Source organism: Drosophila willistoni (assembly GCF_018902025.1).
Source record: "Drosophila willistoni isolate 14030-0811.24 chromosome 2L unlocalized genomic scaffold, UCI_dwil_1.1 Seg196, whole genome shotgun sequence".
NCBI classification, from domain to species: Eukaryota; Metazoa; Arthropoda; class Insecta; order Diptera; family Drosophilidae; genus Drosophila; species Drosophila willistoni.
In genome coordinates, this window is record NW_025814048.1 from 387,178 (window position 1) to 410,096 (window position 22,919).

The 22,919-nt window shown below is 38.4% G+C and overlaps 3 protein-coding genes across 10 annotated transcripts; 2 read left to right on the plus strand and 1 right to left on the minus strand.

Moving 5' to 3' along the window:
- The first annotated feature begins 2,769 nt into the window (after nucleotides 1–2,769).
- LOC6639643 (mucin-2) lies at nucleotides 2,770–11,477 on the plus strand. Of its 7 annotated transcripts, none has more exons than XM_023181799.2 (4): nucleotides 2,770–2,887; nucleotides 8,158–10,332; nucleotides 10,666–10,839; nucleotides 10,897–11,477. In XM_023181799.2, the coding sequence occupies exons 1-4, from the start codon at nucleotides 2,788–2,790 to the stop codon at nucleotides 11,289–11,291; spliced, it is 2,844 nt and encodes a 947-aa protein (XP_023037567.1). In that variant the 5' UTR covers nucleotides 2,770–2,787; the 3' UTR covers nucleotides 11,292–11,477. The 7 variants fall into 7 exon arrangements, with proteins under 7 accessions (XP_023037567.1, XP_023037566.1, XP_023037565.1 ...); XM_023181800.2 differs by having other exon boundaries at nucleotides 2,774–2,887; nucleotides 8,158–8,406; nucleotides 8,890–10,839; XM_023181802.2 differs by having other exon boundaries at nucleotides 2,781–2,887; nucleotides 8,158–8,406; nucleotides 10,159–10,839.
- A 2,637-nt stretch (nucleotides 11,478–14,114) lies between these two features.
- Nucleotides 14,115–16,903, plus strand: LOC6639641 (outer dynein arm-docking complex subunit 4). Of its 2 annotated transcripts, none has more exons than XM_015178958.3 (2): nucleotides 14,115–14,243; nucleotides 16,127–16,903. In XM_015178958.3, the coding sequence occupies exons 1-2, from the start codon at nucleotides 14,115–14,117 to the stop codon at nucleotides 16,778–16,780; spliced, it is 783 nt and encodes a 260-aa protein (XP_015034444.1). In that variant the 3' UTR covers nucleotides 16,781–16,903. The 2 variants fall into 2 exon arrangements, with proteins under 2 accessions (XP_015034444.1, XP_002062905.1); XM_002062869.4 differs by lacking the exon at nucleotides 14,115–14,243 and adding an exon at nucleotides 15,486–16,061.
- Nucleotides 16,791–21,884, minus strand: LOC26530265 (synaptojanin-1). Its single transcript, XM_015179016.3, has 4 exons — nucleotides 21,817–21,884; nucleotides 19,856–21,361; nucleotides 17,572–19,799; nucleotides 16,791–17,510 (listed from the first exon to the last, which is right to left on the minus strand). The coding sequence occupies exons 2-3, from the start codon at nucleotides 21,317–21,319 to the stop codon at nucleotides 17,577–17,579; spliced, it is 3,687 nt and encodes a 1,228-aa protein (XP_015034502.1). The 5' UTR covers nucleotides 21,320–21,361; nucleotides 21,817–21,884; the 3' UTR covers nucleotides 16,791–17,510; nucleotides 17,572–17,576.
- Between the last annotated feature and the right edge of the window lie 1,035 nt (nucleotides 21,885–22,919).

Below are 22,919 nucleotides of genomic sequence, written 5' to 3' on the forward strand. Positions count from 1 at the left end.
TGATTTATTGTCTGTGGGCGATCAAATAGCCCAAACTCCATTGCTACTGTAAGACCCATGCCATTCCATCCAAATGATATGTCGTACGTATGTAGTAGTAGTACGTACCTCCAGCCACATTCCAAGCATTTGGCAATACCTTTTGTTGTTAATCATCATCATCAACCTAGGAAGCAATAGTCTCGGTCTCGCTGTCAACTACCTCTGTGCTATGGTCATCAAACTCAAATCCAAATGCCGGCAGAAATATCTTCAAAGCGGAACTATTGCGATAATTATGGTCCAGAGACATACATACACAACATGTTTGGAGGCACTGAGGATGGCTCTGCGGTTGGGACACAGTGGGGAAAAGACAGGAAACAAGAAATGGGTTACATTCATTAGGTAGGAACTTAACCCTTTCATTTTACAAGTTATTACAAATAAATTTGTCTATCCTATTGACCTTCTCAAAATGCACCTTGGGTATTAGCTGGTTCTAATTGTAAGTTTAATTAATTGCCATAAAAAGAAGCCATGTTTGTGAATCTCCATTTTAACTTTGGCAAAGAGAAAATTAAGCCCTCATGTAAAACCTTTATATTGATTGACCTTTATAATGATCAAATATAATTATACATAAAATGGTTTTTTCTACTGGGCATTAGGAAAAAACTTATATCTTAATTGACTTAATTGAATCTATTTAGCTAAACATAATAGCTGGCGATTTCATGTTGAACTTAATCAGAAACTTATCAGTTGAGTAAGCATAAAAATGTACAGGAAGCATTAGTCTAGGATATGGTTTCACTTCACAAAGTAACATTTAATAAGGTGTTGCACCATTATTGATGAGAATGATGATGTTGATGATCTAATCATTGATTTGCCATTGTCTCAATTGGCCATTAATCTTGAATCAGCACAAGTTCAACGACTTAAAGTCTTGAAAAGCATATATATTAAGCTTATGTCAACGCACATCACATAAGATTGAGCACAAGCGATCATAAAACAGACGAGATTAATGAGACTTCTCAGGCGGACAAATGAAAATGAAAGCAACCCCAAATGAATGTTAAACTTAAGATCTTAGAACAGGATATAGAAATAGCTTTTTTGACGACACCTTTTCACTAGTAGTAGAATTAAAAAAAGTTAAAGTTGTCAAAACAAAGCACAAACTAATAGACTCGATTTCATTCACAATTTGCATAATATATGCAATCGGCATATATAAAGTGTCTCTTCTGGTCTGTCACTGACTTTGACTGGGTAGGGGGAAAACGTGTGTAGACGATCTTAATAATTTTAGCCTTTTGTCTTGTAAATAAGCCGAAACAAGAGACATGAGAAGATGAGAGGAGAATTGGGATTGCGGTTCGCGATGACCTTGAAAGGCATTGGGGAATCCGTCAAAAGGGGGCGGATGGGGGGATAGAAAATGTGAGATGGTGCTACAAGTAATTACAATAATTAATTTCACTGTCAGCCGGTGTTTGTTTCCAGTTTCCAGTATGTGAAAACCAGACAATGGAAAATGTTCAATTCAATGTGATCACAGATCGATTGTTGTTGATAAATTTTAAGTCTGAAATTAGAATGTCGCATGGCATACGAGACATTCGAGATGGGGAGGGACGACACAGTGAGAGTGAGAGATCATTCTGTTGCCTTGTGTGTGTGTGTGTGTGTTTCCTTCATAATTATTAATATACATACATATGTACATACGATTCTACTCACAGAAAACGAGGGGCAAACTAAAAATAATATTCATGGATGGAATGGAATTAAAGCTTTGCCCTAATTCTTCTCTAACCTATGTAAAAAAAAGTTTTATCCCTAGTGTGAAGACACTTTTCTGAATTCCATCTTCAAATTTAAATTGAAATAATTATTTGTGGTAAGATTTTTCCAAGAAATATCAAAGTCAGAGCTAAAAAATGTTAAATACTAACTAACACTGAAAATTGTTGTCCAAAATTTAAACCTAACACATCGTTAGGTAATTTTAGATGTCTTGGGCAAATTGTATGACAGTATCATATATGTAAGTATTCCTAATCGAATGGAAAAAGTTGAGCTGGTTCTCTGCTAAAAATTACACATAAAACAGTTAGTTTCGCTTAGCTTACTGCGATTTTTGGTAGTTACCCTCGTAAGTATGTATGCAAGTCTCCAGATTTCAGTCTCAGTCCTCAGGCCTCAGTCGCTGTCTTAGCAGCAGCGGCAGCTGTTGCCTCTGTTCGATCCAAGCTTCAAGCTTACTCCATTTGGTTGCCAAGTTTATTGAAAGCGCAGAATCCGTAAGCTGCGGACGTGTTTAACGCTCGAGCGCATCTCGACATATCGTCACCTCGTCAGTTCGTCACTCCGTTACACATCGTCGTCGTCGCTGTTGTAGTGGCAATTGGCATCAGCATCTCTTTTTGCATTTTTCGGTGTTCACTTCGTGATCGTGTCACAAAAATTGATTGAATTTTATGTGTGAAGAAGAAAATAAGAAATCTTACATTATTATTTGGATTAGGCAATAACTTCAAGTTGCTGGGTTTTTATATCGTCGCCCGGTGATCGTCGTTGACTCTGTATCCGTATCGAAAATTTGTTATTCTGCCTACGCGCTAATTTAATTCAAACGCGACTTTTTCAGATGTTTTTTGGGCAATGCCCATTTTGAAACTAAAATTGTTAATTGCGTGACAAAAAAAAAAAAAACACAACAAAATAGCAACAACAATACCCACTGGAAGATCTACAAAAAAATTTATTCTCAGCTCAATCACCTTTAAAAAAAAAATGGAAATCCATTTGAGAATGCAACGCAATAGCTGCAAGTTATTTGCCCTCATCTTCCTGCTATTGAATCTCAATAATCATATGGCATATGGACGGCCTGGTATATAGTATATATGAATATATATGTACATATATATGTAGAATATATATACAGGTTTCATTCTAAATTCCTCAACACAAAAATTGCGTAAACATAAACTTTCAGTTGTTCTCTCACTTGCGCAAAACTTTAAGTATAATTAAAGAAAAAAATTTATTCAAAATTGTGTACTGGCATTAAGAATAACCTGTATGGATGTTCTTCATTATAATCGGGGTTTTCTGTGTTACTTATCTAATCTTTATAGGCATGCGAATATATGTACTTATTGTTAGTGCCTGTCTTTGACTTACAATTTCCCCACTTGCCTATTACTCAATTTTGTCTTTGTAATTATCTTTGAGACTATTTTCTATTTGCAAGTCCACCTTGAGGAAAAGGTAAATTAATGTTAGACTTAGGAACACTTAGATGATACATGTATATAGAAGTTTATTTTCTAGTAATGATCAGGGATTTTCGTTGATTTTATTAGAAACTTATGACAATATTGCTCTGTAATTGCATTTTAAAGTTAAAAAGATTAAGAAAATAACAAAAAAAAGAAAGAAAACTTAAGGAAATACAAAAAAATCCAAATGTAGGCACAAATCAACAGAAAAAAAAGATTAAAATAAACAAACAAAAATAATTTAAAGTGCAGAAAGTAAAAAAAAAAACGAGAAAATTCAAAATAATAGATAAAAACAAAAAAAATATAGCGAAAAATATTAAATTAGAAACCTACAAAATCAAAACCTTACCAAAATCACTTCATTTTTATTTAAGATTTGCTTAAATGTAAAACAAAAAGTAAATGTATCGTTAATATGTATGTCGTACAACTTGTAGTTAAATTCAAAAATGATTGAGCAGTAGGAGATCTTTAAAAATTACCACAAACAAAAATTTAAAGACATTTTACAACTTGTAAAGCCAATTTTTAATATTTTGTAATGCTGCAATTGTTTAGGCAAATCTCCAAATGCACAAATTGTTTATTACCTGTTGCATGTGACTAATATTGTTTTTTATTTCATAGATCGCTTTCGCTCGCCTTTGCGTCTCTGTTCTGTGTCCTTTCTTTTAGCATTAACTAATAACAATTCCATTCCTTCGTTAATTATGAATTGACCCACATTTTTGATGGCTTTTTCCCTGGTGGCCCTTTACTCTAGACACAAATTAGCCGAAAAATATGTTAAACTACATCATATTTATTTTTCTTGTGTTTGTTTGTTAAACAATTTATGCCACTTTACCAAATTGGGCAAATATTTCGGCCTAAAGTCAAGTAGCTGAAAATAAATATCATCCAGCAGCAGCAACAACAACTAGAAATATTGTGTTCCCAACGGCAACTCGAAAGCTCATGAAATTCGAGAAGCTGTTGGCCATAAACAGACCTTAACAGAAAAACCAACCTTAAGACAAAGCAACAACAAAATATTATGTAAGCTAAACACCCAAAAGGCAGATGACGTGACTTGGCAAGGCTTTCATGTCGATGTCGTCTTCATTTTCATTTCTCTTCCCCTTTGGAAGGGACATCATCATCATCATCATCATCGGCGTCATCATCTTGTTTGTCATTGTCGTCCGGAGGCCTCCATTTAAAGACACGACCTCTGGAGCTGCAGATCTTGCACTGTGTCATCGCAATATTTTAGTAGCAATAACAAACGATATTTCTATTTTTGGCTTTTATATAAAGTATCTCTTATTTTTTTGGTCTATAAATTTTCTGGTACTTCGTTTTTGCGCGTTTGTTGTTATGATAATTTGTGTTGACTTCTTTTGTTGTTGATGCTGATAATATTGTTGTTGTTTCTGAGAAAGATTTAGGTCATGGAAGGGCCCACAAAAGAGATTTATTTGTTGAAAAATCAAGGAAAGCATATGTATAATCTTAGGTACGAAGGTTATTGGAAAATCATAACATAAAAATATTTAACTTTATAGTTATGATTTTTAAGTACCGTTCATCGCTAAGATTAAATGGTGTAAAAGGTTTTACCAAATTGATGACGCTTTTCTATTTTAGTTTTTGGATCATTACCAATTTAGGTGAATAACTCAGTTTAACTAGATTTTATCATAGAATCATATGGTCTGTTCATACATATACATACATATGTCTGCATGTATGTAAATACATTTTTATCTTTGCTTGTTTCCAAACGAACAAATATACACACATATACCAACAAGTCCTTAATGTTTCTTATTCGTTATAATTGTAAGACGACTGAAAGTTTTAAAAGCATATAATTTTAATAAAAATTTTTTATTTAGATACTGACAGTCAGGTTACAAAATGCTTATTTCAAATTGGAATAATATGATTTAGTTCTAAGCAATTAAATTTAATGGTACTTAAATAGTATAAGAAAAGAAGTCGTAAGTGTTTTGTAGAAGTTTGTAAAATCAACTAACTGACTGAGTCCTAGCGAAAACAAGTCTTCCAGTCGTAAGAATGTCGTAGTTGAAAAGGTTCTTATGTTAGATATTTGCAATTGTGTGCATATTTTATCTTCCCTCTTTACGATTCTACAAGCACTTAAAGGGCAACTAAATGTCGTCTATTGCACATTTAGCCTCATATTTATGAGTTAATTTGCAAGATTTATGATTTAATTTTAATAAGTTGTGTATAACCTTTGAGTCTTTATGATACTCGTCTATTAGACCATTGTCCTCGTCGACGATAGACAATATATGTATTTTTTTGCCATTTCTTGCTCTACATTGTGGCCATTTTTCCCATCAATGGATTTCTATCTTAATGAATTCCATATACGTAATAATTAACAAATTCGCACGGATTTCATCTTTCATAATTTTCAAGCGTGCTTTATTGCCATTTTCTATGATTTATGGATTTGGTTTCAAATTAATATGTGTGGTTGGTGTTAATAATGCTTTGCAAATATCGTTGTAAATATATTTTTTCTGATAGGGTAAAGGCATACAAATGTTGGCCAACTTTTCATTTGGGCTAACATGAAACGGAAAGTTGGCAAACGTTTTTTCAAATGAGATTTCCCCCGATAGATTATTAGACGAAATCATTAGACATTAAGTAGATATTGGGAAATTTTGTGTGGCAAATCTTCAAAAAGCAGCCGCTAATAGAACACAAAATGATGAAGCAATTTAAGAACCTTTTAAAGCAACGTAATTTATGTTCTTGAAATTGGCAAATTTGATTATAAATTTGTTTGTTTTTTTTTTTTTTTTGCCTGGCGTTTAATCAACGTATCGATATGATGTGTGGGTTAGGTGGTATTTGAAACAGCTTTAATAAGTCAAGGCCTTGGATGATACCAAAAATCCATTACAAATTTTTGTTTTGTTTTTAAGCGAAGGCTGATTTAATCACAACAACGACAACTTGTCATAAGCTGGCAACACAATCAACAAAAAAAAAGTGTGCAAAATTTAATAAGAAGAAAAAATATATGCCATTGTCTTTTTTTGGTGGGTGCGCAAATGTCGTGAAGCTGTCAATCAATTAAAAAACACAAAAAAACCTTTAATTTATTAAACACAATAAAAAAGAAATAAATAAACAAACAGAAACAAGCAAAACTTAATTGGCGCCTGAACTTGAGAAATAAATAAAGTTGAGTTAAAATCAGTGAGGGCAAATAAGTGGTTAGAGGGCGTAAGGAGAGAGAAAAAGGGACTGAATTGTTACTACTAGGAAGCTAGAATTAAAAGATTGATTATGAATATTTAATGCCACTTGCCACTATCCTCATGTAATAGTCATATTCTATATCTAGACATGGTCATATCTTGCTATGCAATTTATATCTACGAGTTGCATATGACGGCTGAAAGATGCGAGTTCAGGGTCTGATAAGCAAAAGTTCCATCAACTGTCACTAGTGACATTAGTGGAGATATAAATTTAAAACAATTTGGAATCGCATTTAGAATAAAATCAAAATTAAAAACCCAACCCATGAGATAAATAATAAAATGCAAATGAATGGCATAAATAAGTTAGAGATGAATATATAGAAAATACTTGTCTAGAAAATATATGTAGAATTATACATATGTTTAACAGCCGGAACTGACTAAGCAAATCCAAACCGCCCAACGTGATCTTCATAGCTACCTTCTCCCTCGCTCTGTCTGTCTTTCTCTCTCTCTCTCTCTCTCTCTCTCTCAACTTGATTACCTTTTGATTGAGTCACACACACAACAAACTGGGCAAAACCGCATTCTAAAATTCCCCTCCGTTTGCGACAACATTTAATTCATTAATTTTTATATATTCGCTTATATGTACATTGTATATGTATAAATGGCATATAAATTAAAAAATTACGATTTTCTTATATTTTAGTAATATTAATGTGAAAAAAAAAAGAAACAAACTTTTAGCAAGAAGTTCCTTAAATTTTACTAATTATATTGTAAGTAGAACAAAGAAACATATGGAATAAAAAAGTTAGTTTCATAAACAAAAAACAGTTTGTGCAAAAAGATGCACAACTATTTATCCATGAATTTGTCAATATTTGTCAATATTACTCTTCGAAATTGTCAATATTTCGCAGAGTTAGACTCCCTAATGAAAAATATTTAAACCTGTTAAAGAATATATTACTTAATGTTTAATCATTTGAAGAAAACCATCGAATATATTACAAGTTAGAAAAACAAAGGAAAGACTTAGGCAACGAACTTGATTTGCTCACATTTACAATTTATTTGTATGTATGTATGTCAATTTAACACCTGACTCGCACACTCACACAAGCGCACACATACACATCGAAAGAGTCCATCACTTACTAACCTGGCTGACTAACGAAACTAAATTGAATTTTGTTCGTAGTTAGTGTTTAGAAAAACCTTTAGTGTAAATAACAAACAACCAAATCTAACATTGGAAAAACGAAAACATTTACAACCACAAAACGCCATCACCACCGCCACATCAAAGAATGAGCAACATTGGGGGAGACATTAGATATATGGCCCATCTTAGTCAATGTCAATCAATCAGCAACAATGGCAGGCAAATTGCCCAAGAGATGCCAAACAGTCTACCTCTCGGCAGCCACTTTTCCCCCTCTCCATTTACGTTTAGCTACCCTCCTTTTCTTCTACCACATTTCATTTTCTCTGCATTTTCATTTACAATTTTGCCTGTTCTACTGTTTCTAACACATTTAACTGATTGCAATTGCTCCATTGCATCTTTTTATTAGAAGCGAAAACAACACAAAACAAAACAAAACTGCACCTCCTCCTACCTTCTCTCACAACAGATGTACGGCAATCGCCATTTGCATTAGAATTGCAACCACCTTTGGTCGATACACCAGACCAGACCGCTGACTTCAATGAGCGAGCTGTCGATAGCTATGGCAATCCGATTGATTCCCTTCATCCCATCGATACGCCCGATGGCCGTAAAGTAGTCAGTGCACAGGGTTTACAATTCGAGATACCCACCTATGCATCGGGCATAACAGAGATACGAAAGCCGGCGGATGATTTGTTGCCGCCGCATATTGGTGAGTTCTTCACAGCACAGCATAGAACGAGAGGAGCGGCGAGTGGAGCAGCAGACGGCGGTGTCAGCAACAATAAGAACACAAAGAACAAGAACAGCAGCAGCACCACCAACAACAATACAAATACCACTACGAACACAAAAAGCAATCACAAAAAAGCCAATGCAAATGCACCACTCACTCGCACTCGCACTCGCACCACTAGCATTAGCATTAGTCCAAGCAGCATTGTATCCAATCACATTAAACGCCAAATAACCAACCAAACGCATCTAACTACTAGCACCCCACTCCCCCAGCCTAGAAATCAAAAATTTCCCATTGCACCACCAAGTCCTGAGCACGCAGCACCCCCCTTTTCCCTGCTCACATTGAATCCGGTTTTTAGAATTAAACCCAGTCCCCGCGTTATCCCAAAGATGCCTTCAAATCTTTGTCCATTTGAAGCGAAATACTCAACTCAAACACATCCCTCTCAATTAGATGCCATAGCCGTGGATGATACGCCTCGCATGTCCAGCACGTCCAACATCAGCGACATCAACACCTCCACCACTTATTCGACGAGTTCATTTGCACCACCAACACTTGCCATTTCACTAACACCACCACACCAAACCACATCGACTGAGGTGGAAGTGGAACAGGCTCATTTAGTGCCCTTACCAGAGCAGCAGCAGCAGCAGCAGCAGCAGCAGCAGCACCACCACCACCAACAACAACAACAGCGTCAGGAGAGTGTCCATGCACCACAATTGGCAAGTGGCACTCTGCCCGACTACATACGTGAGTTACAGCTGCAAGATGCCAACATAGGTGGACCAGTCGCGTGGACTCCAGCTACGGATGGAGCACAGAAACCACTTAGTGTTATTGCCTGGGACCTCTTGCCGCCATTTGAAACGGAAACCGAGCATGAGACCGAACCACAAATCATAACCGCGCAGCAGCCAAACAAATATGTTCAGGGTATTCAGGATCCCATCACTCATAATATTCAACTAAGTTTGAGTAGTGGCGGAAATGGCCTAAATCCGGTGGATGCATCACCCATCACAGAGGGTCGCGTTGAAGTGGTAACTGTTGGTGAACGTCAACGTCCAGAAGGACCACCAAGTGCCCATGGCACCAATGCACATGTGGGTAGCACCACTACGCCTAGAAATCCAGGAAGGTTCCCAAATCGCCAGAGGGGAACAGCTCACTATAGCACCACGAAATTAACCACAACGACAAGAAGGCCAACAACATCAACTACAACTTTATCAACTACAACTTTATCAACTACAACTTTGTCAACTACAACTTCACGTCGACCAACCACCACTCAAGCACCAAGAAGTACTACTCCATTGGATCCTGCCTCCATATATAAGCTAGAGAAGGGCGAAGAGGAATATGCTTATACTTTGCCGCCTTGGCTACAGGAAGTAACCGATTCGGATCTCGATGTAGCAGTCACTTTTATAGTGCCAACCGATAATGATCAATATAATCATACGTTGGCCAATGATTTAGAGCCACCATTTGAGCCATTTGTTGATCTAAACAATGTCCAATTGACGCCCCCACCGACCACAGCGGGCACCACGACAACGACCACAACGCCAAGAACCACTACCACAGCTACGACGACAACATCCACTTCACCTAAACCAGTCACGCATAGCACCATAACTAGCACCACAAGCACAGCAAGACCAAGAACCACTCAAAAACCGCAAATTAAACCAATTACAACTACTCTCGCAGCTCCTGATAAAAAACCAGAAGATGCTGATCTTACCAATCCCTTCGATTCGGCAACAATACCAACATGGTTGCGTGACTTTGATTATCCCGATGTTGGACCCGGTGTACCCTTCAACCCGGATAATTTTAAGGATCCACCAGCTGGACAAGGAATTGGAGTCGGAGTGAGCGGAGGTAGTAAACCGAATGATTTTAAGCCACAAGGTTTCACTGCATCAACAGGAACTTCTGCAAATATCCCAGTCACATCCAAAATAACCACTTCCACACCGAAACCCTTTCCAATCCCAACGACTTTAGCCGTATCCTCTGCTTTTCCATCAAAAGTAACGCTTACGCTTCCAGAACTCAATCAGCAGCAAGGCCCAGGCGATGAGGATACAAATACCGTAGAGCCCCCATCGGTGCTCATACCGCCCTTATCCCAGCCATTGGCCGATGAAACTGTCTCCTCCAGTCTGCCAGTTGATTACAATCCAAGTACAAACTCTATCATCAATTTTGCAGCACGTTTCGATACAGCAGTAAGCCACCAACCCACTGAACCGCCACGACCAGCCACCGATGAATCCTTCCCACCATTCAATACAGGCAACGCCGACACAAATCACAAAGTGGAGTACACTAAGAGCGATGAGGGCAAGGTCATAAGTACGCCAGTCATTAGTAATCAGCGTAAGGGTAAGCATTAACTCCAACCATAACCATAATTTGACCTTAACACCTCTGGCTTTGCAGAAACTCCTGCTCCTGCTCCAGCAGCTCAGCCAGCTGTCAATCCGGGCAAATATACTGGAGGATTTGGTGCCCCGGCGGGACTACTCCGGCCCCAGGTAGCCTCCAAACCTGATATTTATGTGGCTGGTGATCAGCATGAGTTTAGTAACAATGTCAAGGGCACCAAGGCTCGTCCCACTTCGAATCCTGGTCGTTATAATGGAGGTTTTGGAGCACCATCGGGCGTACTATCACCCCACTCGTCGGAGCCCCCGAGACCCTTCCAGCCGCAACAGCGTCAACATCAGCCCGAACTGGTTTCCGCTGCTTCCAGTCACTCGACGACATCTCGATTCGGCGGACCACCCGGCATTCTGGTGCCCTTCGACAATGTCCAACGCTCCGAAGGCCAATAATAATAGTCAGAGGAAGAGAGATGATGGGGTGAAAAAATCGACCCACATACTTTAAATTATTTATAATGTTCTTATGTTAATAATTTTATAAGTTGTCATCGTGTCACGATCGTTGTACTTAGTAACAATGTGTAAACGAATTTCACTCAAATAATATTTGTAAAAATTAAAAATCATATACTAAAAGTTCATGCTCTTCTATTTTAGGAGAATTGATGTGGTAGGCAAAAAAATAATACATAAAATTATTCTATTAAAAATATAGTAATGTTTGTTAAAATGTTGTTCTTTACCAAGAGAATTTAGTCAGAAATTAGTTAGGTAGGAAGAGAAAACTGCCAAAGACCCACAAAGGGCAATAACAGATTGCAGATGCCACGATGGGTCTAAGAAAAATAATATAAAATATTTTCTAAGAAATAACAGCACCAGGGCAAATGCAATTCAGTTACCAAAGTAAATTGTGGTTAAATGGCCCAATTTAAAAAAAAAAAATGGATTAGCTACGATCCCAATAATATTGAAAGGATTATTGCTCAATACAATACAATCATCTACCTTATAAAACGGACAAATAAAGAATGTTTCGTATCATTCTGGACTGAAGGCACCACACAAACTCGCTTCTGGATGACAAGTTAGTTCCATCGCACATTAATGGGATACGCAACATTGTCAAAAAGACGAAAAAAAGGTTCACTATAATGCATCTCTATCTAACATAAAAAGTATGTTTCTAGTTTCTTTAAGATTTTTTTGAATTATTCTAATTCTTTTTTTTTAATTTCCTATTACTATATCGGCATTCCATTAATCCGTTTGCCTAAAAATAATGATTTGAATTTCAAGTTTTATATATAATATAATAATAATTTAATATTCTTCGAATCATTCTAAATTCCTTTTTTAAAGTCGAAAAGGCCGACTTCCGCTCGAGCGTTAAGTCGAAAATTTAAAATGCCGCGAAAAAGTCTGAAAAAAGAAAAAGGGAATCGTCGACGTCGTCCACCGTTGGCAGATCCACACTTGGGGCTCCGGAAATATTTCCTTTTATTATCGCCTAATAAAAAAGGTAGAGTAATGCAACAATGCTACCAATACCTTAAATACCTGCTTTCATTCCAATAGCATTCAAAATAGAGGCGTAACAAAAATCTGACCATTTTTAAAATTCTCTCTGCATGGGTAGAAAAATTTAGATGGCGATCGAAATCTTGACCCATGTATTGGAATAATAATTTTCTGTTTCTGGATTCAATTGAACTGCAATCAAATAAAGTTTCCAAAAATATTGTATTTGAAATTCAATTCAATCTAGCATTATTTAATTAATTTAATTCTTAAGAAAAACGTTACTGTTATTTAAAGTTGTTTTTCTATACGCTCGTCTTGTCCTTAACACTCTTTACTCCCTGACACTTTCCGCTGTTAGCAACAGGTGAACTAATCGCAATTGCATGCAATTCTAGCCAAACGATTAAAATCAAAGTCAAGCCATTGCTTCTATTACTTCTTTTTTTTTGTTACCTCATGTGTCAACACAATTGGAATTGTCGTAAACACAATATTTGGCATTTAAGTTTGTCTAATACTAAACTAACCTACATTATTGTTATTTAGGAAGGCGGAGGCCAACTTGAACAAATGCAAATAACATAATTTCTCCCCCATTGTGAAATGAAACCGAAACGAAAGGAAAGAAGGAAGGAAGTAAACTATGACTTGAGGTCTATAAAGTCGAAAAGTATTTGGCTTATGAGGGCAGGACAAATAAAATTGTTTTGCCACGCCGCCGCGAAGGTTGGCATATAGAAAATGAGCCAGGAGCACGCAAGGACTCGACATCAAACTTATTTATTTACTCTAAAAACAATACAAGAAAATTAATAGCAATTTGCATGAGTTCATAAACATGTCGAAATTCAGAATGCTATATAGAGATACAGGGATAGAGGGTAGAGGTTCTTAACAAGTGAATGGCAAATGAGTTTTGGCAAGGAAGCGCTTCATTTTGGGCTCATTTTGTGGCCAGGTTTTGCTATATTTATTGCCTAGGGAATATGCGAAAGAAAGATTTTTAGGGAGCTTATCATTTAAGTTTTTAATTGACTTTGTTACCAAGGTTTGTGTTCTTGATGTCGAAACTCATTAAAGTAAATTTTTGGGAAGGCAGATTTGTCGATTCATTACGCAGCCAACATGTGCGTGACTTTGGGAATTTCCCACCCATTAAAGTTCGTTGGCATAACCAACTGAATGTATGATTTTTTAACGATTTCAATTAAGTGTGTGCAAATGAGGATATAGACAGGAGACTAATATATTGTTCCCCTATAGATAAAGGGCTGGTATGATATCAAACAATTTATTTATGGGGGTTAGTGTAATGGAAGTTTATTGAAGTTTATTGAAACTTGTCAGCGAATGCTAAATAACTTACTTACCCCAAACAGAGAAGGCACTTTCAAAAATATATACCTAGGAGCAACCTCTTTCCCCCAAGACAAAAGCCACAGAAACACAAACTTTCTAGCCACAACAAGCCAAACAACAATAACTCAAAAGGGACCCTAGCTAAGAGTCCTAAAGGTAGATGCAAAAGAAGGCAAAACAAATTTAGTTGGCAAATGTCGAGCGTGGCAAACAGACGTTCCAAGGATATTGCGGAATAGTATATACCTAGATAAAATAATCGGAGTGCCATATGACAAACTATTGATAAATTTGTATAAATAACCAATGTTGTTAAATAACCAATGGATTATTTTCAAGCTCCTAATTAAATTGTAAATCAGAACAATTAAAAGAACACACAACAGGAAAATGCCGCGTAAAAAACCAAAAGTTGATTCTATTGAGGAAATTGAGACAAGCATTAAATTGCTTTGCGATCAGTCCAATAATCATATGAAAGTTAGGGCCTACGATAAAGCTCTATTTGGCTATAATCAGGTAAGCATAGAATTAATTGCGTTAGCACTTTAAAGAGTGGTTTCACATTTTAGCGGTCTAGACTCTAGAACATATATTTCAAGTTAACGTAAGAGGGCGCGCTTAAAAGCTTGATAAGCTTTTAAAGCTCAAGCATTGTGGGCGGCCCCAAAGAAAGACAAAGTTCGTAATATGGGGCATAATAATGGTAACAATTGAATTTAACGGGCGCCAACTTATCACGTTTTTGAGAGAATTGACAAATAGATGAAATCTATATCTAACAATAAGTTAAAACTCCAGATGTCCTCTAGCACCACGAGTTAACGTAACTCTGCCACCATCTATAGTTTCTAAATAATTTGCATCTTACTTTTACTTATTCACCTTTTATATTGTTTCCTTATTATTTTAATATATAATGCAAATTCACTCCTTTTTCGCAATGTTTGTGAAACAAATTAGTTTATAGCTACCAAGGAATTCAGTTTATTGGATTTTAATTATCTTGTTTTCTATTATTATTTCAAAGGTTACTAAAATTTAACAACCTTGTTTTACCATTGCTCCTTCCTGGAATAGTTAAATAACATTTAGGTACTTTAAAATTACCTTAAGTGGTTAAAAGAGTTACTTCATAAACTATGAAAACTAAAAATATTAAAACCTAAAAAATCCCCTTATAATTCTTACCCACAACATTTTTCACTGTTTTTTTTTTTAATGAATGCTGTTGTGAATTAAGAGACGAGGGTGCTTCAAAAGATATCTGTGTTGGTCCTTTTTATAAAACTTACATAAGTAATGCAATAAATAAATTATGTCATTATAAATTAATTATCAATAGTACTCGTCTTCAATTTGAATGAGACAACTAAGGACTCCTAAGTATCTTATTAATGGCAGGCTACATAAATTAAAAAATGAACATATATAACTCCATTAAAATCATTTTGAATAAATCCCTAATTATTAAAAAATGAATAATGCCATACGATTGTATCAATCGCAGCGGTTTATTTTCCATCAATTCCCATATGTGGAATGTTAACTTTCCCCTTAACCCATTTGCCAACCTTTCCAATAGTATTTACTATCGATTGCTATTCCATTAAAGGCGAAAATTTGGGTCTCCTGGGTAACAGAGTTCATCAGGGCAATCAATTATTTGCTTGTTTGCAGCTGTCACAAAGGTGTGAAATTTTCACACAAACGTTTATACGGGTGTCCTGTATCCTTTGTAAGCGCGAAAACGAGTCTGAAATGTCTAATAGCGTCTTGAATACCATTCTGGCTGTGGACAAAGAGCAGGAGTTACTCCAAAGTTTCACACGGACAGGAGCGAATGCCGAGGAGGAATTATTAGAGGAAGCGAACAAAAGGTCAAAAGGTCGTGGGGGTCGTCGCAGTTCCTATAAGCCACCCATTTGGGATCGCCGGGACTCTTATGGCGTTGGTGGACGCAAATCCTCCGGCGATCGTGGTGGTGCACGTGGTGGCAAAAATGCCGATGGCGATGGCACCGACTTGGCTGGGACAAAGCGTGGCAATCGCATTGAAGCCGAACTGAGGGCGGCACGTAAACGCATCGAGGAACAGATCCTTAAAAAGAAGAAGCCAAAGGAAAATTTCGTTGACTTCTATACGGACAAGGATCGAGCGGCTGCAGTCAGTGCGGGGGCATTTGATATTAAGCAAAGTTTGCAAATTAAGCAGAAACAGGATCGTAATGAGGCTCTGCTTATACCAGATGAGGCTGATCTTAGTTCTGTGATTGCGTTGGGTCTGAAAGAGATTAAGAATGCCAATCCCGAGAATGCCATCCATTTCTTTTGCAAGGTTTTTTTTCTATCTTAATTGGGAATTCTTTTAATCTTACCTCTTTTTCTTTTTTTGCTTTGCAGGCTCTGGAACTTAACAGCACGGATATAAATGCTTTGATATCGCGGAGTAAATGTTATTTGCTTTTGGGTGAATCGGCCAAGGCTCTGCAGGATGCCGAGACCGCTTTGGCTGAGGATAAGAACAACATACGTGCCATTTACCAAAAGGCCGAATCTCTCTACTATTTAGGTCAATTCGAACAGAGTCTTATGTTCTTTCATCGCGGCCTGCGTGCTCGCCCCGAATTGGCTTCGTTTCGCCTAGGCGTACAAAAAACTCAAGAAGCCATAGAGAATACCATAGGAGCCAAGACCAAAGCCACTGCGGCTCCACCCAAGAGTAGCAGAAATCGCAAATCCGATGAGGAAACTCCCAAATTCCAAGGAGCATCAACACAACCAACCCTGCGAAAGCCCACCAAAGCGGATCTAGAGCGTAGAAATGCACGCAAATTGCTGGGAGAATTGTGTGTGGATAAGGAATATCTGGAGAAGCTACTGCTTCATCCAGATCTAGTGCGTGCCGACACGAACACAGAGAATATATCAACCTTTGCCAAGGAGGCAGTTGCCTTTCTTAATAAACGTCAAGAGTTTTGGCGTCAGCAAAGACCTTGCACCGCTTTGCCAAATCACAAGAATCTACCCAATGATGCTTTACCCAAGTGGTTTTAACTTAATTTGATTGTTTAGTTACATGTACTAGTTAGTTAATACACCATTTAATCAACTAAAAACATTTTTTGTTTTTTTTCTTTTGAATGCAACAGAGATACAATATTGTGTGTAGCCTTTCGTTTTTTATTTTGTAGTTTGCGAAAGGTTTTAGTTTTGTTTTTGCCATTTGTTGAAACAAAGTTCTAGTAACTTTACAATAACAATTAATATATGGAATATTATTATTATATATATATATATATAAACTTCTTTAGGTAGCAGTTAGTGAGTGAGTTGTTGAACAATTGATACTCAATCTTATATGTTCAACATATTTTGTGTTTAACATATTTTGTTTTTAAGTATTTTCTTTTTTTTTATTTCATAATTTGACTAGTACGGCTATAATTCTGTTAGACATACGATATTGTGTATGATTTTGATATATATGTATATATAGTTTTTTTTTTTTTTTTGTGTAGTTTGTTCATTTTGCTCATAATCGGTGACAATTTTGGTTTTCTTTTGGGGTTATCAGTAAACAGAAAATAATGATATATCATTGATATATAACTACATACATATATAGAATGTTTCACAAACTTTGAACATAAATAATAAAATATATATTCATGTTTAGATTGAGCTTATTGCATTTTGGTTGGTTTAAACATTAACATTACAGCGCAGCAGCAACAAATGGAATGCATTTGGATAAACAATTACCTCACCTTTTTAGTTGGGGCGACTGAAAGAAAATATTGGACAAAATTAGTTCAGATTCGATTCTGTCTGATCGATTTACTTACTTTATCTAGTTGTTGGTAGGTCGCGAAGGTAAAGGTGGAGCATTGCCGCTTCTATTTGGTATCGGTGGCGGACCGCGTCGATTGGGTAATGGGGGCGGTGGTCCCATTGGTGGCACTTGCCTTCGGGGACTGTCCAGTGGGACAACGGGTGGTGGTGGTGGCGGTGCACCCGCTGGCGGTGGATGACATGGAGCTGGTACATCCTCTTGGATCTCTTCATAGATATTGCTGGCAGTCTCGTAAGCCGTATCGGCGGCCAATTGCCTTGTTGGCGTGGTAATGGGCGTGGCTGTTTTACTTGTCATTTGACGTGGTGGTGTGGGCGGTCCCGATAGAGCAGCTCCAGTTGTTGGCGATGCTTTGCCAGATGACGAGGTTGAGGTCGAACTGCTTATGGAATTAATCATTTCCGTGGGCGATTGCGATTTAGAGCCACTGCCGTTGCCGGCATCCACCATTGCAGGTGGACGTGGCGGTGGCACCTGCACGGGCTGAAGTGGAGCCTGCATTAGTGGCTGCGGGGGACGACTCGGTCCCGCAGCTTTGGGCACAATGCTGATAACCCCAGCATGAGGCATATGACGTGGCGAGTTTTTTGGCGACATAGGCATGGGCGGACGTGCCGGTGGTCGGGTCGGCGGTTGCTTTGGACGCTGCGGCACCTCCGGAGTCATTTGACTCAACAACTGGGCCTGCTCCATAGGATTTGCACATAATGGTATGGTATTGGTGGTACACAAATCAATTTCATTGTCCACTAAATGCTGCCAGTTGACAGATTTCAGTTCAAAGACCAGCTCCAAACCGCAGACTTGAGTGCTCCGCTTGGAGGCAGCATTTAGAGCACTTTCACCATCCCGGAAAGTAACCCACATAGTGTCCTCCACATACCGTACAAGTGTGACTTCACCCATTTTGGATAATTCGGCTATGAGGGCCGACATGACATTCTCATCATAGATGGTTGGACCATCTTCATCCTCATTTGCGGACGATGTTTCCTGAACATGTACCACAATTGTGGAATCTGGTGGCCCCAAATCTCTAATAACTTGCTCGAAAACCAAGCGACGGCGCTGCTGATCAATTTCCATAATCTCTGCATCAATAATGGCTATAACTGGGCGATGATCGCTCTGCTTTAGCTCCGAGCGTCCATAGTGAATAAGTTTGCCGGGATTCCAGGCGGCTCCAAAATCACCCTCAGCCAAAGCTTTGCGTCTTCGCCATAGCACACGATCTGTCCAGGCCGGAGCACGCTGTTTCTCCGATGTGTCATAGTCATCGCTAAATAGATCATATTTATAAGTAGGATCAAAGCTAATCTCTCCCTCGAGAAACTCGCCAAACACATTGCCAGCCTCCTGCTCCTTGCGTAGTTGATCAAATTCTAGAACTGTCGGTAAATCACCATTTTTGACGCATTCCTTCAATTCATCCTTATCCATGTCGATGCGATAGTTGAAATCACCACACCAAAAGACCCAATCATGTGACTTTAGGGACCTGCCCATGGGAAAAGCCAGCTTTCTGGTGATCTCGGCATAATCAGCATTCCTTTCGGCCACCTGACTCTGACCAGCTGCAAAATGGGCGCACACAAAACACATTGAAGTTCCATGTAAAACGAATCTTATGGCGCAGGCGCCCTTATTTCCTGTAGCTCCACCCAATCCTGTCTTTACACAATCAATGGCAACGTCTCGAATGTGTGGGGCATGCTCTGGACGTATATAGATGTACAGACAGACACCAACCAATTGCTGATACGTTAGCAGGACATAATCATTATCCCTGGAGATTGTCTTCTGTAGCTCTTCGGCCCAAAGTTTTGCATTATCTGTGCTGGCTGCCATTATATTCGAGGCATTCAAATCGACTATTTCCTCAAAGCCAATAGCATAGATATCTACAGGATGATCTGCATGCTCTGAAGGGTTGTTAACATCTACCAGAGCTTTGGAACGAGCCTGTGCATGACAATCAAGTAGCCAGTCTGCCAAAGAATCCTTGAATACAATACTTCGGAAATGCTTGCCGCCATTCACATTATATGTGCCCACAGCCACACGGGCCAGACGTGGATGGACATACTCCGTGTAGCGTTTGCATAGCTCTCTCAGCACTGTCGTCGGGGCATGAAGCATATTTGATGGCAGCAAGATTCTAGCGCGATCTGCCAGCTCGGAACTTAGAGTAGAACCAACTAATAGAACATCAATGGCTTCCTGTAAGAGGATAAGCTTGTTCTTTTTAATTATTTCAAGTAACATAGATATTTTACCTGTTTTGAGTTATCCAGTAGATTATTTTGAATGGTCCTGGCAGCCGATCGCGCTCCATCCATCAACTTCGATCCCCCTTGAATGGCTCCAGTGCCGGCATAGATCTTACTTACCTCATTTCCGTTATTGATCCACATTTGACGAAAGATTTCCTCAAACCGTGAGACATTTTGCTGCTTGCCTCCCAGCTTTAAGCTCTCCAATTGCAAATTCAGGACATCCAGACCCAAATAGGTCTGCACACAATTCGTGCGATCCAGACAATCCAAGCAATTAGTTCGCACCACACCAAACTGCTCCTTAAGGACCTGCCCATTGGAGGCATAGAAGACACCATAGTTGGCCCCACAGGCGACTATGCGTTCCTTGAGTTTCGAGAGGGCTGAGAAATTGCCACCTCGACACTCCTGATGATAATCAAATATGATATGCGGCACATCCTTGTGGGCAGACATGCCATGATGACGCTGAAATTCATTGCTCAGCATGGCCTCACCCTCTTTGCTGCCAATGAGAGAGCTGCCCAACAGATTCACAATAGTCTGATAGCCATAACGTTGCCTCATCATGCTCATGTGACGATCAAAAGCAGCGGCCGACGTCTCAAAGCCACGCGACAATTTCACTTTGTGCGAACCGACTTGAACTCCCGGCTGTTCCCAGAAGAGTGGTACGGAGCCTCTGGTCTGAACATAACTTGTGACATCGCCATCCACATAGATTACTTGCTCGGTTTCTACAAAATTGGCCACGTAACCCTCATCGTTGGTTCCCCGTACATTAAACCGTGTACCAGCGCGCTCACAACTCAACCTTGAGATGATGGCCGCCCTGGCCTGTTTGGCTCCTATATACACAGTGCGCACCTCGACCGAGCCGCACATAGCCTGCAACAGCCAACTCTGGCAATCGATGCCAAAGCGCATTAGATGAATATGCATCATACGATTCCAAAAGAAGCGGTTGTCCGTCTCCGAGGAACGTTGCCTTCGTTGGGCACAAAGGGTTATATCAAATTTACTTGAAGCTCCACCACCAACCTGGGCACTGGCACTCACATTGGTGTGGGCAAAGTAAAAGGTGCCCGAATTGAGCAACTTTCGCACTTCACTGATCTTATCCTCATTAGGAGCGGCATTCTGTAGTGAAACAAATGTTGTTTGCGTAATCCGAAAGATTTCTACATCGCCAATTTTCCCCATAGACACACAACCTGTGACCAGGACAAGAAACAGAACCGTACTTTCTCCGGCATTTAATTGAAGGGCACCCAAACATCCATAGGCATCGCAAACTTTCGTATACAGTTTCTTAATCACATCGGTTTCCTGTTGGGTGAGTAAGGCCACAGCATGCGATTCAAAGAGAATGCTATCGCTCTTATTGCGGTGCTCCAGGAGGACACTGTGCGGAGAGGGAGCTATGGATTTCTCCAGCACACGAATCACTTTGGACATGGCCATAGCTGGAAACTGTTTATGCCGTCTATAACTTTTCTAAAACATCTGCAAAAGAAAAGATATTGGTATAAACCTTTTGCAAAATTGTGGGCGGCTATTTATGTGTTTGTGTGTGTTTGTGAGGCTTTGTGTGTGCGTTACTGGGGCACAGTCAGTCAAGAGATTATCAGCACATTCTCTTTATTTACTCGAAGAATTCATTAATCTGCTATGTTTATTATATTTTTTCTCATCTAATTCCAACAGAAACTTGCTGTATCAGGTGTGTTCCGTTCCCGTACTTTATTGATCCACTGTGTGTATATGTGTGTGCATGGGGGTCTGTTAAAAATCAATAGCAATTGCTCCAATATTATGAAACATAAACAAAACAAAGAAATGCTTATACAACACACTAAACGCACTGCTCCCTCGAGATTAGGCTAAACTATATTATATGCATTTGCATAAAAAATTACACACAATCCGTTAGCTCTGGAACAAAAACAAATTGCACTTACTTTTTTGTTTTTAATACTACTCGCTTCTTTGGTTCTCGCCCAGCTGGCCTCTCGTTGAATGAATTGTGTCCATACAGTGGTGCGTATTTGTCCATGTTCTGCCTTTTATGCAAATTAAGAATTTTTCAAATTTTTAACAAGTCTAGTCCAAGTAGCGAAAGACTGACTTACAATAAATTTTAAAAAGGTTTTACTTTCCATGTTACTTATCTTGTGTCTAATTAATTAATAATTTATCGGTAGTCGAAAATTGCCTCGGAAAAAGTGCTAAGGTCTGAGTAAAAAGTGCTAAGGTCGGAGCCGGAAGTGCTAAGTCTCAGTCATTTTGGGTGGGCGGCCACATTTAAAAATGTTAAAACTGGTAAAACCAAAATTGGATTTTTTTTTATTATTATTTAAATAAAGCGGTAAAAATATTGCACTAATCAAATGTGCCCGCCATTTTTAAAGATTTAAAATAATTTTAATTTTATGAAGGAAGTAATACTCTTTTTTATACCCTTCCCAGAAGTCACGAAAAGTGACTATTCTCAGATTGCTTTCAAATTAAACAAATTAATATATCTGTGAATGGCTATACCAAATAAAGGTCATAAATGTAGAGGTATACAAAGTTAGCCCCGGCTCTCTGATTTTAAATTCCTTTGTTACCTAAAGACCTTTAAACTAACACACCCATGGTAACTTTATATTATCTCCGTAAGCAAGTGATATCTTAATGCCGATTTGAATGCCAAATATGTTTTGATAAGAACCCAGGGCCCAGGGTTCATTTAATTGGGCAGTCATTTCGTTCCGACTCAAATAGATGGATACATTTTCGTTTTAAGATGGCAATGGTAATGCTGCTCTGGCTGCTACTGTCCGTCTCACGTGTCTATTAGTTTGTACGCCATCAAAATTTCCGTACATTTCGATTAGATAATTCACAAAATGTTTGTTGATTGCAAATGAGCTCAACGAGGACACCATTTTGTATTGAGGCACTTAAAATCGTTTATAGACGACCGATCGATGGTAAATCACAGTTACAAAAAAAGAAACAAAAAGTACTTTGTATATAAAGCGACAAACAGAAATAAACTAGTTAAAAATGACTCATG